Source organism: Struthio camelus, chromosome 1 (genome assembly GCF_040807025.1).
Source record: "Struthio camelus isolate bStrCam1 chromosome 1, bStrCam1.hap1, whole genome shotgun sequence".
NCBI classification, from domain to species: domain Eukaryota; kingdom Metazoa; phylum Chordata; class Aves; order Struthioniformes; family Struthionidae; genus Struthio; species Struthio camelus.
In genome coordinates, this window is record NC_090942.1 from 16,383,391 (window position 1) to 16,400,785 (window position 17,395).

Sequence of the window (17,395 nt, forward strand, 5' to 3'; positions counted from 1 at the left end):
CTTGTCACTTGAGCAGAAAAAACAGCATCCGTAGGTGCCAGCATCAGTGACCCTGGGGCAAATCTGTGAGAACGCTGCCGGGGACTCAGCAGGAGTTCATTGGGATGTTCGGGCTGAAATTCTTTTGGCTGAACAAACCAGAAGTTTTCAGTGAAACCGCATTTCTTTGGAAAGCTCCTGATTAGTTCTACTAATAATAGAATGCCTTGTGTTAACGAAAGGCTCGTCTAAACTCAGACTGCTGTACTGATTTAATAGTATTTGTTTAGCTGATGGTGTTCAGGAGTTAAAATTACACCAGTCCCATGTGTTTATGCAATTCTACCACTGTAATTGGTAGAAAAGTTAGTTTTGGTAACAGTGATGGAAATAAGCTATAAATACCTTTGCTAATATGGGTATGCCCACCTTAATGAGGCTATACCAACTTGATTATATTGGTTTCTAAACAGATGTAGTTACATTGGCACAAGAAGAATGTGTGTACATTAACACCGATTACTACTCATCTAGACTATTCTCAGTAGCACAGTGCTCCCTCCTTTATAAACTACTGCAGAAAAATATTGTCATTCTACATTGCAAGATTGTCTTAAAGAACCTTTATTTACAGCACCATCCAATTATCTTTCAGGAGTTTATTGCCTTTGGGATCAGCAACATTTTTTCAGGAGCCTTCTCTTGCTTTGTTGCAACTACTGCTCTTTCACGGACTGCAGTCCAAGAAAGCACTGGTGGAAAGACTCAGGTAATGACCGCTTCTTGCTAGTCCTGGGCCCAGCTGAGTTTAATATTGCGGAGGACACAATGGGCACGTTTCACAAGGGGGTGAAAGGAGCCCTAAAATGATTGTATTGCTGGGATATGAAAATCCACAGGTATCTCAGCAAGCCGCTTGTGCTCCTTTTTGTGGCTCTGCCAGAAGAGGGCAATAAAGATTTACCTGGCATCGGTTACGTTAGTGGTCAGCAATCATTCAGGTCTAGCGCCTGAGAATTTCATTCCCAGTTACGGGACTATGTTTGTCACAGTGGGAATTGAGTGCGAGGGAGGAGAGCCTCTCCCAGAGGTCAGCCCATGCGGCCGGAGCAGCCCTGAGGTGTGCCATTCGTTATCTGCCCATGTGCCATCTTTCTCGTATACTCTGTGTTACTCATCTCTGTTTCACAGACCTACAGCTTCACACTTATTTAACAGTGGAGATGTGCAGGACGTCCAGCAGCCCCATTTCTGGCTGACACGCGGACCCTGCTCCTCTCACCTCTCCGTGCAGCTCCACCTGCCGAGAGATGCTACCTTGCGTGTGGTTGTTTATGCTACCTGCTTAACTGAATTCACCCTGTGTAGCCGAAGCGTTTAATGATTGCCCGTCTATGCCTAAACGCAATGGCATTCTGGCAGGTCGCCTTGTTCCTGAAGAAATGTAATGTGCAGCTACTTGGGTATATTTCTTCGTAAGCCTGGAAACGTTAAGATAGAGTCTTTCTATGCTCATCTCCTCTAAACAGCGTGTCCTTTGCAGGTGGCTGGTATAATCTCGGCTGGGATTGTTCTGATTGCCATTGTAGCCCTGGGGAAATTGCTGGAGCCCTTACAAAAGGTACCGTCCTTCAGCACTGTCACCAGCACCAGTCACAGCCAAACACTCAGCTTTTATGGGCTGGATTAATAGCCCCGTTTGAACTATGGTGATTGATACCGGATGAGGCTCTGATTTATCAAGTACAATGTTGTACGCTTTGCAAACAGAAAACTGACAGAAGATTAAAATATCTGAAAATGCATTTTTTTGTTCTGAATAATGCTTTTTTACTATTTTTGTTCACAGTCTGTGTTGGCAGCTGTAGTCATAGCCAACTTGAAAGGGATGTTCATGCAAGTGTTTGATGTTCCTCGTCTGTGGAGACAGAATAAAGTGGATGCTGTAAGTCATCTCATTTCTTCCACCCTTAATGTTTTTGTCTTTTTTTTTGCCTTTTAATGCCATGCAAGTGTCTCTTAACTACCACATAAACAGAGTTTCGTAGAGTTAACATCAGAAGACTTGAGCTCAGATTTGCTAATGGAAATCAGTTTCATGTGCATCCTTAAAATAGGAGTGCCATGAAGTCAGTTAAAAATTCTTCATTTTAGGCTTTACACAGTATTCTTCTTATTGTCTTTATTTGCTACATCCTATCATAAGGATGCTAATCAGGGTATTATCCCTGTGTGGTGACGACTCCTTCATAGCAATTAGCGTGGTTTACAGAAATCTTGCCTCGAGCGATGCCTTGAAAATCAGGATAAAGACAGCCTGTGGTCAGCTTTAGCATTCTGCTCTGATCCTCTGCACAGTTTGAATTGGCCAAAAAAGCTGACCTTTTCTTAATTCTTGCGCATATATTTATGTCATTATCAGATTAGCATTCTGTTAGCCTGGATAATCTCAGGTAGCCCTCACAAAATGTTTCACACAGAATCACACAGAATCGTTGAGGTTGGAAGGGACCTCTGGAGATCATCTAGTCCAACCTCCCTGCTCAAGCAGGGTCACCTAGAGCATATTGCCCAGGATCGCGTCCAGATGTCTTTTGAATATCTCCAGGGAAGGAGACTCCACTACCTCTCTGGGCAACCTGTGCCAGTGCTCTGTCACCCTCACAGTGAAGAAGTTTTTTCTCAGGTTCAGATGGAACTTCTGTTTCCTTGCTGTAGCAAGACTAACCCATGCTAGAATGTGTGCCTAAGAGCACTCAGCATGTTAAGGGATGTATGAACAGGCTGTTCTTGCCAACCACTGTAACCTTACCTCAGGGAACTTGCTCACATCTCCTACCAGGATTTCTGTGCAGCAGCCCCTCAGCATGGCTCTTTGGGCAGGAAAAGAGGGCATGGAAAGTACTTCACCATGCAATCCTTACTGTGCACAGGTTTTGGAGTGTGTGTCTTTGGGCAGTACTTGTTTTAAGTAAATTTGAATTTTTTTAGTCAATCCTTCACTAGTCAGCTTCATAGGTAAAAGATCCTGCTGGCTTCAGCCTTTTGAATGATTGGGTCCGCTGAGCGCTCTGCCTGGGCAGTGACATAATGAGGAACTGAGGAGTCCACTTCAACCGTTCTGCCTCAATATTCGGTAGAGGCTTTAGAAAATGCCGTCAACCTGTTCTTATGAAACTTCTCTTTGATACAGTTGTGATCTCTTAGGCATCACTGAGTAGCCCCCATTGCTCTCTGTGTGTCCTGTAGGAGGGTCATCTTACAGTATGTTGCATCTCAGGAAGAATAAATTGCTTCAAATTTCTAAAGTATGATTAACAAAAACTGCTACCATCAGGAAGAAAAAATGCAAGGGTTAACTTCATCCTTTTAAATTTCACTAAGGTAACTGGATCCTGGGAAAATGTCCCTCTGTTTAAAAAAAAAAAAAAAAAAAAAACCCTGATATTTTTCCTAAAAGTCGAATATGTTTACTAAGGTGACAATGCACAAGAGTAGCTTGGAGAGGGAAGATGACTGTCATATGGAAGTCAGTTAATTGCCAGTGTGCTGTGGTTATCTTCAAAGCTAAATTCTTATGCTACTCCTATTGTCTGGTCTAGTGATTTTTTTTTATAGTGACCACAGTTGTATTTTATTTATTAAGAGACTTTACATTTGTTATTTCCTCTCTAGATGATCTGGGTTTTCACATGTGTCGCATCTATCATTTTGGGACTTGATTTGGGATTACTTGCTGGCCTCTTGTTTGGATTGCTGACGGTCGTGCTGAGAGTTCAGTTGTAAGTAACACAGGATCAGAAATATTTGTCAATGTTATACTATGAAAAAATAAGACAATACAGTGAAAAGCAAGATGATTTGTGGCAGAAAATCTGGTATTGACAAGGGTTTTGAAGTGGAAAAAATCTGTTCTTTAGAATAAAACATTGTTTCTGAGCTATCATTTAATTACCCAGGGAACTACAGGCCTGTCAGCCTCACCTCCATCCCTGGAAAGGTGATGGAACAGCTCATCCTGGAGGCCATCTCTAAGCATACGGAGGACAAGGTGATCAGGAGTAGTCAGCATGGATTCACCAAGCAGAAATCATGCTTGACCAATCTGATAGCCTTCTGTGATGTGACAAGTGGCTGGGAAGATGAGGGGAGAGCAGTGGATGTTGTCTACCTGGACTTCAGCAAGGCTTTCGACACTGTGTCGCATCACATCCTCATAGGCAAGCTCAGGAAGTGTGGGCTGGATGAGTGGAGAGTGAGGTGGATTGAGAACTGGCTGGATGGCAGAGCTCAGAGGGTTGTGGTCAGTGGCGCAGAGTCTAGTTGGAGGCCTGTAGCTAGCGGTGTCCCCCAAGGGTCAGTCCTGGGTCCAGTCTTGTTCAACTTACTCATCGATGACCTGGAGGAAGGGACAGAGTGCACCCTCAGCAAGTCTGCAGATGATACAAAACTGGGGGGAGTGGCTGATACCCCAGAGGGCTGTGCTGCCATTCAGAGGAACGTGGCCAGGCTGGAGAGCTGGGCGGAGAGGAACCTCCTGAAGTTGAACAAAGGCAAGTGCAGGGTCCTGCACCTGGGGAGGAATAACCCCATGCACCAGTACAGGCTGGGGGCTGACCAGCTGGAAAGCAGCTCTGCAGAGAAGGACCTGGGAGTCCTGGTGGACAACAAGTTGACCATGAGCTAGCAGTGTGCCCTTGTGGCCAAGAAGGCCAATGGGATCCTGGGGTGCATCAGGCAGAGTGTTGCCAGCAGGTCGAGGGAGGTGATCCTGCCCCTCTCCTCAGCCCTGGTGAGGCCACATCTGGAGTGCTAAGTCAAGTGCTGGATTTTTCAGTATAAGAGAGAAATGGAGCTACTGGAGCAAGTTCAGTGGAAGGCTACTAAGACAATGAAGGGACTGGAGCATCTCTCCTGTGAGAAAGGGCTGCGAGAGCTGGGCCTGTTCAGCGTGGAGAAGAGAAGACTGAGAGGGGACCTGATCAATGTGTACAAGTATCTAAAGGGAGGGTGTCAAGAGGATGGGGCCAGACTCTTCTCCGTGGTGCCCAGTGACAGGACAAGAGGCAATGGGCACAAACGGAAACACAGGCAGTTCCGTCTGAACATGAGGAAAAACTTCTTCACTGTGAGGGTGACAGAGCCCTGGCACAGGTTGCCCAGAGAGGTAGTGGAGTCTCCTTCCCTGGAGATATTCAAAAGACATCTGGACGCGATCCTGGGAAATATGCTCTAGGGGACCCTGTTTGAGCAGGGGGGCTGGCCTAGATGATCTCCAGAGGTCCTTTCCAACCTCAACGATTCTGTAATTCTGGATGATAGACTGGCATAAGAGAGGCTGCATTATTTTGTCAGTACCTATTCTATATCATATTGGGTATTTTTGTTGATACTTGGCCATGTATTATTTATGCACTCATGTAGCTGCTGAGTTCTGAAAAGGGATATATTCCAGATCAAATATAAAATGATGTATGAATTCTGTAGTGAATTGATCACTATAGTAACTCTTAATATGTCATTATAATAGGGTATGTATGCGCATGCCAATAACCTTTTTGCTCGTTTCTTATACCAGACTGAGTGTACGTCTGTGGGAGAAAAGGAAGAGAAGGCATGAAAGCAGGACAAAATTTTTTCTGTGGCCTATTTTTCGCTGTTCTAATAACATGTGGGAGCTGAATGGTGAGGAAAGGTGGCTTTGCAGAATCTTATTGGCCTGTCTCATAACATTTTGTTGGCCGCTTCTCTGAAAATACAGCATAACATCTTTCCTTCAGCCTGAAGTCCAGAGAGTACAGCTGCGATCAGTACCAAAGCACAGTTGCACTCTCAGCAAATGTGTAAAATAGACCCTTCCAAAACATGTTACATAATAGTAGATTATAAAAAAAAGGAATTTTAACGGTCTCAAAACCCATTCACAAATTCAACTCAGATTTGTGAAATCAAGCTTAAAAAGAAGGGAGGTAAGGTTTTACACACTTCAGAACAATTTGCATCTGCTGTTAAAAGTGTATTTGGAGGCTAAAAATATTTTGGTTTTGTTATTGACCCAAATCCAAAGAAAAAGGGTTGAACGAGAAGTTTTAAGTAATCTGACAACAATGTTTGCTTCAATTGAAAAAAGTGATCAATTTCTTTCCGAGTGAAAAAACTATTTTTTCATTTGACTCAAGATAAGGTTCTTTTAATATATTTTTCTGGTTTGGGAAACAAATGGAACAAGTTATGCATCCAGCTCTCCTCAAAAATGGTGCACTCAATAGGCTGAGACCAAAGCACATTGTCCTTAACAAGGACCTTCCACTACAGATCAGAAGACGACCTTTGCATAGTGACACAAAACAAAGATATAGCGCTTTCCTGGTGGCGCGACTAGCTTGGCAGAAGAGAACAGACTCTAAGAGTCTGTGATGGTTTGCATGCAACAATCCTCCCATTCTGTGGATGCTTAAGGATGATGTTTTCCTTCACTGTCTTTTCTTTTCGTTTCTGTTAGTCCCTCATGGGGTGGCTTTGGGAACATTCCTGGCACAGATATCTACAAGAAGGTCAAGGAATACAAAAATGTAAGTCATTGCTGAGCTGCTTCCTTTCAGTCTACAAGCCACTGTAAAAGAAAGTTGTGCCTTGCAAACTAGGGACAACTTGAATTTGGGAGTGGCGTGCGTGAAGATAATAGTTTTCAGCGTTAAATGCTTCATCTCGATCCAAATGGTTGGTCCATATTGCATGCTGTGGTAGTAAGCTTCTAAAAACTGAATCAGCTGAACTATCAGCAAAGATAGGCAACAATCCATCCCATTTGGGATGAATTAGATGCCTGCCTAGATCCTTCTCAACAGCTGAACTGTTTCTTATTAGCCAAAATATGGGTGATGCTCCTTGACCTTATATTCTTTTGACAACAGGTTATAGAACCAGAAGGAGTGAAAATTCTCAGGTTTTCAAGTCCAATTTTTTATGCAAACATTGATGGACTGAAAAGCAGCCTCAAGTCCACAGTAAGTGATACGTGATGGCTTTGGGATTTCCTTGGAATTTTATCTCGGTAAAATTAAATTATTTTGACGCCTTGATCTTTTTTTCTGTAGGTGGGATTTGATGCGGTTAAGGTTTATAATAAGAGAATTAAAGCACTGAGAAAGATACAAAAGCTGATCAAGAAGGGGAAATTAAAAGCTACTAAGGTAAAATGATTTTTTTCTTTCTTTTCTTTCTCAAAGGATTACTGTTAGAGCTTATTACTTTAGCCTCAGTTATGAGCTTCTCTGTACTGATCTCTAAAATAGAGATGAAAAGTGTGACTGATTACTATTGTCAGAAGTATGGACCTGCAGGAGACTCGGCAGAACAGTACACCTATTGCCGAAGACCCCACAGGCCGCTATGATAGCTGTACCCCCAACTGCGGTAGAAACAACAGATTCCCTGATCTTCCCTCTAACCCTTACCACTGCAGATTGCCTCTGTGCAGTAGAAGTGCTGGCTCTTTCGTATGTCCGTGCTCCGGTCACCCAGCTTCCTATGCACAGTTGGGCTGTGCCTGTTGGTTGGCAGACATAGCCTTCCACATCCTCTTTAAAGGAAGCAGAGTATGTTTCTCTGAGTATGGAGTATCTATTTTTATAATCAAAAGCTTATAGGAGTGGCCAGGGATAGGTGACCTATTACATCTCCAGAGCTGGAAGCTAGGAATGGGCATAATGTTTTCAGTACTCTCAGTGCGGGATGCAACATTTTTGTTTACATTCCACCTTAGGATGGAGTTAAATGCTTAGTGATGTGACAGTCCAACTTCTAACTAGTGATTTTGTTGCATTATTGTGTATAGCACATCCAGTTCGAAGCCGAAAATATCAGTCTTAACTACCTCCTAGAAACAAAGCTTTTGAGGGATGGAGTAGCTCTGAAATATTTGTTTTTCTGGATAGTGGCCTTTTTGTAGAAAGGTATTCTTTTAACAAAAAATAGGAAGAAAGAAAATACACAGTACAGAGGAGAAGGAGCTAGTTATTTGCTCTGTATTGTTTTTCTTCAAATTCTTGGATGCAGTATCAGTGTCATTCATTCCTAAAACAGAAGTTATCATGGTGAAGTATCACCTATAATTCCAAAACTTTCTCCACGATTGAATGATGTATTCCGTATATTATCTGCTCTATTAGAATGGCATCATCAGTGAGCCTGGTATTAATAATGAAGCTTTTGAGCCTGATGAGGAACCTGAGGACAATGAAGATCTTCAAGTTCCCACTAAAGAAGTAGAGATCCAGGTGGACTGGAATTCAGAACTCCCGGTCAAAGTAAATGTCCCCAAGGTGCCCATCCACAGTCTCATTTTCGATTTTGGAGCAGTGTCCTTCTTGGATCTTGTAGCTGTGAGATCAATAAGAACGGTAAGGACCTTTTTTCTGATATTCTGTAAAAATGAATCTAGTCAATGGTTTCTAAATCAAGAGCTGTAGGCCTAAGATAATTTCTGAGTTTATTAAAGTTTGTTGTTGCAAACTACCTTTAACGCTCATAGCGTCATATAGGATGTCAGTCTGTGCATATTTTAGGGGACAAGAACAAAATTACATTACAAGAACATTATTAAAGTTACACAGCAGAGTATGCTAAAATCAGAACTGCAGAATGTGGCCCCCTTGTATGCATGTATTAGGAAAGATTTTAGTTATGTATTTCCTTTCAACGTGCCCCCTGCTCTTAATCTGAGCATAGGACGGTGCTTACTCAGCAAAGAAGTATTCAGCATTTTGTCTTACCCTCATTTTTCAATCTTTAGCCCTAAGATTTATTTATTCCATAATATTTAAATTATGATATGAAAGAAGAATGATTCATGTCTTTATAGGATTTTCTATGGCTAGTATCCGAGTCCTTCATCAACATTACTTAATTCATCTTCAAACACCACTCGGAGGTAATGAAGTGATAATATTCCCGGTTTAGGGAGAGGGAAATGAGGTGAAGAGATTAAGGCCAAGATAAGGCCACATCGTCTTTAGTGCCTGATTACACCCATGTAGGACCTGATTGTTCGGTCTTTAACCTTTTATGATACTTCACCTGTTCAGATGACTGCTTTTGATGACTTCAAGCTGCAGTTGGGATTGCCTGGCCTATCTACGAACCAGATCCTAGATTATCAAGATTCTAGATTACTAAGAAACAGAAGAGGCTACAATTAGCAATAATCTCTGAAAATGCTGTTTTATGAGATTTGCCGGCCGTCAGGGAGCCAGGGGGAAGAATCCAGTCTCCCAGGACAGCTTTTAACTAGCTGAAATACAAGAATGCTGTCTGACTTGCTTCAGCCCTCTGCCTAACTTTGATTCAATTCTGACTTCTGAGACGAATGAGACAGGGGTTGCACAGACATGATTCTTTTCATATGCAACTTTTCCATCCAGGAACAGGTCCATCTGGTGCACTGCATGAGGGAAAGTCTGTGTAAAAAAAATTTGCATGTGCCGATTAAAGATTATCTCAAGCCACACATATGTGGGGGAAGATTAAGATTGCTCAGACCCCTATAGTTCTTACTTGAAGAGACATAATTATTCTGTAAGAATAGAATAAGAACCTTAATAGACAGCAGTGTGTGTATGTGTAAAATATATAGCTCCACTTACGCTGACCACTTCAGAGACCGGGTACTTAACTAATGGATATTTAAGTACAGCAAAGTATAGCAGGTCCTTTTTTGCTATGAATAATCAAAACATGCGATTTGGAATGAAAACAGGCAGAAACAAATGAGAAGTGTGTGTCTACGTGTGTGTATAGAGAGAGAGAGAATATATGTCTGTATGTCAATGATATACATATAGACATACGTATGTATAGTCCTTACAAGCATTATTTATGTTCTTGTTGTAAACTTTTCTTTTTTTAGATAATTAGAGAGTTTGAGAGAATTGATGTAAGAGTATACTTTGCTTCATATCAAGGTAAATATCCATTCTATTATGACTCTAAAATGAAGATAAGAAGGATCTCTAGATGTGTTTGTGAAGGCATTTGTTCCAATAAAAATGTAAATAAATACACTGCTAAACATGGTGGGCTGTGGTGAGATACAAAGAGTGGTGGGGTATGAAGAAACATGAAAGTAAAGGTCAAGACAAACCTATTATTGATAGACTGAGTGATTTGACCGTACATCTGATTTCTGGTAGTTGCACCCCTCTGTTTTGATGTTTATTTGCTAATAATTTATTTTCATCCAGACAACCTTATCTCACAACTGGAACAGAGTGCCTTCTTTGACGATATTGTCAGAAAAGACATGTTCTTCTTGACTGTCCATGATGCTGTACTCTACATAAGGAATCAGATGACATACAGTGACAACCAGGATCCTATATTTGAGAAGGTGAGGATATCCAGCAGTGTTTGTTTCCCTTCCTTCTATCATCTAGACGCCATTCTTGCAATTTCTTGCAATTACACTTTTGAAAACTAGGCCTAGAGTCATAGCACAAAAAAAACGTAAGAATCTTGCAAACTGGACAGCTTCTATAGTACAGGAATATTGTAGTAGTTCAAAGGAAGGGTCTGTCGGCCCCAGCATCTTGTTAGTGGAAAGAACAAGAGTAACAGGCCATAAGGAGAACGCTTCATCTTATGACACGTTTTCTAGCTTCTGACAGCTGGCAAGTTCCTCAGCTGGAGGTTGCGCTTGGACTATTATAGCTAATAGTCACAGATGGAGTTCTCTCCAGTGTGTCTGTCATATTCCTTTTGGAACCCATTTACACATCTTTGCTTGACACTACCCTGGGCAGAGGAGCTCTATACGTGCTATGTGAGAACTATTTCCTTCTGCTTAAGCCTGTTGCCTCATAAGTTCATTGGATTTCTATATTGTTAGCTGTATCATTAAGGAACAACCCATTCCCTGTTCCCTTTCTCCAAACCATTAGGATTTTATATACCTCTCTGATATGCACCTTTCAGTTACCGGTTTCCAGAGCTGAGGAGTCCCATTCTACTCGGTGTGACTGCGCACTGCAGCTGCTCCACGCTCGTGTTCATTGCTGCTGGCCTCCTCCGTGCATTTCTTAGTTCTGTTCTGGGTTCTCGGAGATAGCCAGAACATTTTGCAGTGTTAAAGGTGTGGGCACATCATTCATTTGGAAAACGGCCTTTTAATGTTCTCCGTTCTTTTCACCGCAACTCCTTCCTTAGCAATCCCTAGTATAATATTATGAATAAGTAACTAAAATTAATATTATGGATAAATAATTTGGGTGGGACCCTTTTTTTTGGGTAATTTTTGCTTACTAGAAGTTTGATGCTGTAGTACAGCAGAAATTATCATTTTAATAAAGCCATACAGCAATTTATGATGCTTTTATTATTTTTACAAAGCCCTAACTATAGTCATGAGGAGAGGCAGGGCTTTTCGACGCTGCAGCTTCCTCCCAGCTGACCTAAAGCAACAGTGTTCTTAAGGAACAGTAAACAACAGACCCCTCTGACTTGGGGGGGTTATATTAAGGTATCTCGAAGCAATACCTGAACTTCAATAACACTGACAGCATGTTTCTTAATCTCTTTCTGTCAAGATTTCTCTCATGCAGGAGTCTAAAGAGCCTATAGAGTTCACAGAAACAAGCCGGCCTGATGATGAACTTGACGTTCAGGAAGAGGTACGCACTTTGGAATTTGTCTATTATTTAAAGAAAACTGTTTTTATTCCTTTGCCCGTAGCACTGAGCCATGCTGCTATAGCATATTGGATGAACCGAGTCCTCAGCAGTTTCCTTCTCCACACATGAATACTCTTCCTGGGTACCTGGATGTCAGTGCTTAGTGGAAAAAGTAAATTTTTTTTTTTTTTTTTAAGATGTAGCAGGTTGTATGTGCACAAGCATCTCCTGATCTGTAGATCTTTAGCCCTGTTTCAGGCTCAGGCAGGCTTACAAATAGCTCTAAAAAGGACTAAGGTGCCTAAAAGACGACTTGGTTAGGCCTTGCGCCTCTGAGTCCAAACTTATCAACATCTCCCCTTCATCACTACTTGAACACAGCAGGCACCTTCTTGCATGCTTCAAACATTTTTATTCTGCAGCTGCATGGGACTGCCCCAGCCTAAACAGCAAAGTACCTCCTCCCCGCCTCTGACTTGCTGGGGTCCAGAAACTGAGCAGAGCAGCGCCCAGAGCATAACTAACAAACATGCAACAACACAAAAGTCCCTTAGAGCAATACCATGGTAATTTGTATTTACAGAATACTGCCAGGGGAGAAAGCAGCACTTACTGCTTAGGTAGCAGTGCAGCAGACAGGGCATTTATCCAGGAAATAGGAGACTGGGCTAATAGGACCCCGTGAGGGGTTAAACTAGCGCTGCATCTATACCTTGGAAGTATTGCAACGCTCCAGGCAGGTAAAGGCACAAGCATTAGGTGTCCCTCCTATTGTGCTATCATGGTTCTAGTCCCTGCACCTGCTGTCTCTACTGCATTTTTATTTCTTTATCTAAAATGGGGCAGTGCTCGGTGCTGGGTCTCTCCGCACCAGCAGCGGGAACGGAAAGGGGCTGAAGGCATGCTGCGACCCTTCCGGCTGACATGCTCTAGCAAAGGCTGCAGCAAGGTTGCTGTGCAACCTGGAAGGAAGTAGGTAAGAGGAAGTTGTGGCTGGGTAGAGGTTGTCAGCATCACCTTGTGTTGTGTTTTCTTCCACTGCGTGACATCTCCTAGGAAAACCTGACCAGGGAGGTCAGATTGGCCTGGGAGTCAGAGCAGTGAGAGGAAAAACTTAAGACCAAAGCAAAAGCCTCTTAAACTTCATCAGGGCTCGTTCAATAGATTGTGATATTTGGCACTCCTGATTTCAACCCCTCCTTTTTTTGTTTGGTATGAATATTGCAAGAGATCCAAATATTACTTTTTAGCACACACGAGACAAACACACTTCTTCCACTTCTCTGGTGAGTACTCTAAGCAACAGGTTATTGTGGGGAGAAGCACTTTCCACTCCTCTGGAAGCCACTGGGCAGAAAGGAGTGAAGGATTCACAAAGCTATGAAGATAAGCAGGCCAAAAGCCCTGGCTTCTGATTCCGATTCCCAAGAGAGCTTAGTTATTTACATTACAGAAAAATAAGGAAAAGAATGCTGGCACAAAACCACCAGTCCAAGGTCAAACCGTTCTGAGAGGTTTCCATCCTCCACCTTTATGGCCAGTTTTTTTGAAGGCAAGAGCTAGTACCTTTCAGATCTGCAAATTCCTGACCGAAGTGTCTGATGTAGGCTCCAGTTAGAGGGGGGCTGTTTCGAAGAGACCTTTTACAGTTACTTTATTTGTACTTTCATTGAGGCCAGGTTGGTAACTTGTACATAAATATTTTATTTTTCCAAGTGATTTGTACTCAGCACTAACCATTGTCCCTTTCTCTCCACCTTTTGAAAAACTTGTCAATAGGCTATGCGCAGACTCGCTTCATGAAGAACTGCTGGTACTGTCATACCTGTGAACTCACAGCAATATTTATGCACCGGTATTATAAAAACATTTTCTGCAATGAAACCAATCTTTGCACTTGAAGAAAACCCTGATTCCTTGTCTGAATGATGCAGATCTCTAGAAATCTCCACATTTGACTACCATTATCCCTGAAATACTCCAGACTGATTCAGTGAGCAAGTTCTGACCTGATACGTTGATAAAAAAAAATCTATTACAAAAGACTTAATCAGTTTTGGAACTAGTCAGGGGGAAGGTGCATCACACCGTCACTTCAGTGTGTTCAGGAAGAAAAGCTGCTTTGTGTTAACCTAGCCCAGGGGAGTTGAAGAGACTCAAATGTTTTGATCGGAGACCTCCTGTTATGTATTTGTACAACGCCTAGCAAGAGGACAGGAGTTCTAGCTGGCCAAGGCTTTGCAGTCCTAGAACGTTAAGGTGACCACACTTGCTGACAAAACTCTTGAAAAATGCACCTCAATAGTTCTTTCCAAGCAATTCCTTGAATTGCTGCAGGTTGTTAGATAAATGAAACACAGGACAAGTGACAAAGTCACACAAACACAAAACTGTGTGCTGCACTACTATAAAACAATAATTAGGATAAATTTCAATAGAAAAGGCCCTCGGATAGTGGTTCATTAGTTCTGCATTCATCCCATTGTAGTAAATCATGCACTCCTGTTAATGAAAAATTAACAAGTATAAAAAAATCAAAAAAATCAAGTATACGCATAAGATTATTTTGGCTAGGTTATGTATCTATAGCTGATCGAGAGGCAGATCATGACATAGATTAACGAAAACCTTATTCCACAAATACGTAATGAAATTTGTAGAATGGGCTGCTACAGAATATAAGTCAGAATGTGAGCTAGTATAAGGTTTTTTAATGAATTGTAGGAGTTTAGTTAGTTTAAGGAATAGCTATTTTTTTATATAGCATATATATTTTTTAATATACTACATCAAACAGCTGCTGTTCTTCTACAGGAAACATATAGACATTTGACAGTCCATAATGCTCAAGTGCAATAATTTACACAAGACACAGGATTCAAACTGCAAAATTTTAATCCTTGATTTTAGGACTATATAAAATACATATGCAAGAAATCAATGATCTTAACTTCATCATGAAGAAACTGGTTTCAATGGAAAACAGACTGCTACCTTAAATATTTTAGCACTATCTTAATTTTTAAAATGGAGAAAAACCTGTGTGGTGAGGGAATATGTAATACCAAAAGCTTAAGAAATACAGACTCTAAAACCCCTTTAAGCTTCACCATGTGGGCCAATTAGCTTTAGTACGTTCACATATTTAAGTCTCTTTATTCAAGTATGTCAGACAAATTTTCTTGTATCACACTGCACAGAGAAGACTGTTATGTTACTGCAGGTGATGTTAATGGAAAAATCTCAGGTGAAAAGCCGAGCACTAGGTAAGTTATTCTTCTCTAAGGACCGGAGTGAACTCTTTCAAAATCAGTGAAAAAAATTCCTATAAACTTCAGTCAGTTGACCAGGATCCTTCCACAATGGGAAACTGCACCAAAGACTGTCGTCTTCATTCTCTAAATAAGACAAAAACTTCAGCCTTCATGGCACTCGGCAAAGTTTCTCATTTCAAATGCAGTAAAGGTTTGATCCTACATGATATTGATGTTCTAGTTCAAACCAGCAAAAACGCAGGCCTGCGCTTAGAGTTAGGAACGAGCAATTCTTACGTCAGACAGGCTTCTCCACAAGCTGAGAGTTAGGTATGTGTTTAAGAGCCAAATCAGACCGACCTGCACCTCCTAAGATGGAAGCATTGATTAAACTTACACTAATGCTTAGGCTCAGGCTGTGATTTGACACTTCAGGCTTTTAGGAAATAATAGCAAACACTTCCTATCTTCATTCTCTCCCCCTCCATTTGCCAGCATAACTCAGGAGGTTGGTGCTTCTGCCAACATTACTGACAAACCTTTCATATTAGGCCATGGCCTCAGTTTATATTATCCTGCATACAAGCCACTGCTGCCAATGCACGTGAATGAAGGATAAGGCCAGTAGCATGTTTCTCAGAGGATGTATTGTTCCTCTAAAGTGGATGTACATTTTATGTAAAAAGCAAAAGGAAACATTCTGCTTGGGACTGGTAAAGGAGCTTTCTGCTATTTTTAGGCAGAACAAACACCGCAGAAAAAAGTGATATTAGAAAGATAGCAGTGAATGTTTTGTCCTTGAGAGAACATCTGCACTGTGAAGTTTGAGCACAGATTCTTACTTGACAAAAATGTGGGCACAGATTATTTTCGAACCTTCTCTAGTTCTTGCCCATATAGGTATTTAGAAAAAATACATATATATATATTTTCAACAGTCTTCTAGCTTTCTTTACAAATATGACATTTTAGCTGGAATTAGTTGTAATAAAATACAATGCAACGCACTTATTTTTGGCCTGCATATTTCTTCAAGGCAAGGTTGCATTTCTTAACTTTATTATTAAAAAATATTCACCTTTCCTGAATAATAGCATTTCATATAAAGCTTACACTTGCCCAAAACAATAAAGAGCAACATGCAGAAGGCATTCAGATGCCTTTTTCAGTGAGGCAGGGAATACGTGCCTTTTAACACTCTTATCTACATATCCATCAAAATGAAGAATACCAAAATAATAGGTTTTGTAATGAAGCTGAAATTCTGTACAATTTTGTACTAATTCAGACATCCATAAGTAATGCACAAGATATATGTGATTATCTTTTTCAGCTGAATGCAGAAGTGATATTTTTATCTGCACTTGTGATTACTACCATCTTTGCACGTCAAATATTAAATTGGAGACGTATTTGTTTTTTACCCTTTTAAAAAGGCTACATTTTAAAAGTCATTATGTCCATTAACTAGAAAATAAAGTTGTGCATACTGAAAAGTTTCTCCATGCATCTGTTCTGTTTTTAAAAACTGTTCTTTTTGTGAATTCATATTATGGTGAAATAAAGTGTATTATGTAGGGATAGGTTTCTCATTTCCCTTACATCTGCCACTTATTTTAGACAACCAGCAAAGTCTCTGTACCTTCTGGGGATAAGAGAAGATACAGTAGGCTTAAATCACAGCTTTTTAATGGTAAGGCTAATTTTAAGGTAATGAGAAGAGCTGTCTGCATGGACACAAAGTCACAACCCTGGAGATTCAGCAAGACAAGCAGTCATCAGTTTTAAGTGTCTGAAGTAGAGCTGTCCCCACCTTACAACTCTGGAAGGGTTAAGAGACTTAAGCTTTACGATCCCTTTAAGCCCTATAGACTATGATTTAGTTATTTTTATATTCCTCTCCTTTCTTCAGTGCTATAAACCTGTTCTATAGACAGTCTCCCCCTTAACTGGTCAGAAGTCACAAAAAGCTAAGTTTATGAAAATATCAGAACAGTCACAGAGCTCTAGTGCTATCAAGCTTTAGGATGCACTGGAGTTTGCTGCTCCCTTAAGTCACTAACTGTTTTGTTTGTCTGGTTGGTTTTTAAGTAATCCTGACTACGGGATTGCTCTGAGCGCAAGGAATTTGTCCCGTCTCTGGTAAGACTTAAGGCAGCTCATCAGCAGCTGACAGAGCCCAACGTGGCTTCAAGCCCGGCGACTCGCCCAGCTTCTTCAGAAACGGGCAGCAGGCGCGGCATGCCGCCGCGCCGCCCGCAGGCAGGGCGGCCGCAGCCCCCGCGCACAAAGCCCGGCCTCCTCCGTGCTGTTTCCCCCTCCTCCACGAAGGCGCACGTTCACGTCCGTGTTTCCAGGGCCTTTGGAAGCCCGCGCAGGGCAGCGAGCTGCGGCCTCAGGGGGGCCCAGGGCGGCGCGCAGCGCAGGCCGAGCCGCCCGCCGGCAGAGCGCGGCGCCTGAGCGGACCGCACGGAACCTCCCCGCCGCCCCGGGCAG

The 17,395-nt window shown here is 41.8% G+C and overlaps 1 protein-coding gene across 3 annotated transcripts in view; it reads left to right on the forward strand.

Annotated features, from left to right (window-relative positions):
• Positions 1-16,398, forward strand: part of SLC26A4 (solute carrier family 26 member 4) — a 28,263-nt gene extending 11,865 nt beyond the window's left edge. For 2 of the 3 annotated variants that reach the window (XM_068930427.1, XM_009665954.2), the window contains 12 exons: positions 635-748; positions 1,523-1,600; positions 1,829-1,924; positions 3,655-3,761; positions 6,482-6,551; positions 6,894-6,986; positions 7,077-7,172; positions 8,151-8,381; positions 9,887-9,941; positions 10,221-10,366; positions 11,562-11,645; positions 13,425-16,397. In XM_068930427.1, the coding sequence (XP_068786528.1) occupies positions 635-748; positions 1,523-1,600; positions 1,829-1,924; positions 3,655-3,761; positions 6,482-6,551; positions 6,894-6,986; positions 7,077-7,172; positions 8,151-8,381; positions 9,887-9,941; positions 10,221-10,366; positions 11,562-11,645; positions 13,425-13,448 (1,194 nt within the window). In that variant the 3' untranslated portion in view covers positions 13,449-16,397. Of the gene's footprint in view, positions 1-634; positions 749-1,522; positions 1,601-1,828; positions 1,925-3,654; positions 3,762-6,481; positions 6,552-6,893; positions 6,987-7,076; positions 7,173-8,150; positions 8,382-9,886; positions 9,942-10,220; positions 10,367-11,561; positions 11,646-13,424 lie in introns of all 3 variants that reach the window. The other variant, XM_068930419.1, reaches the window with a different exon arrangement.
• Positions 16,399-17,395: the final 997 nt, after the last annotated feature.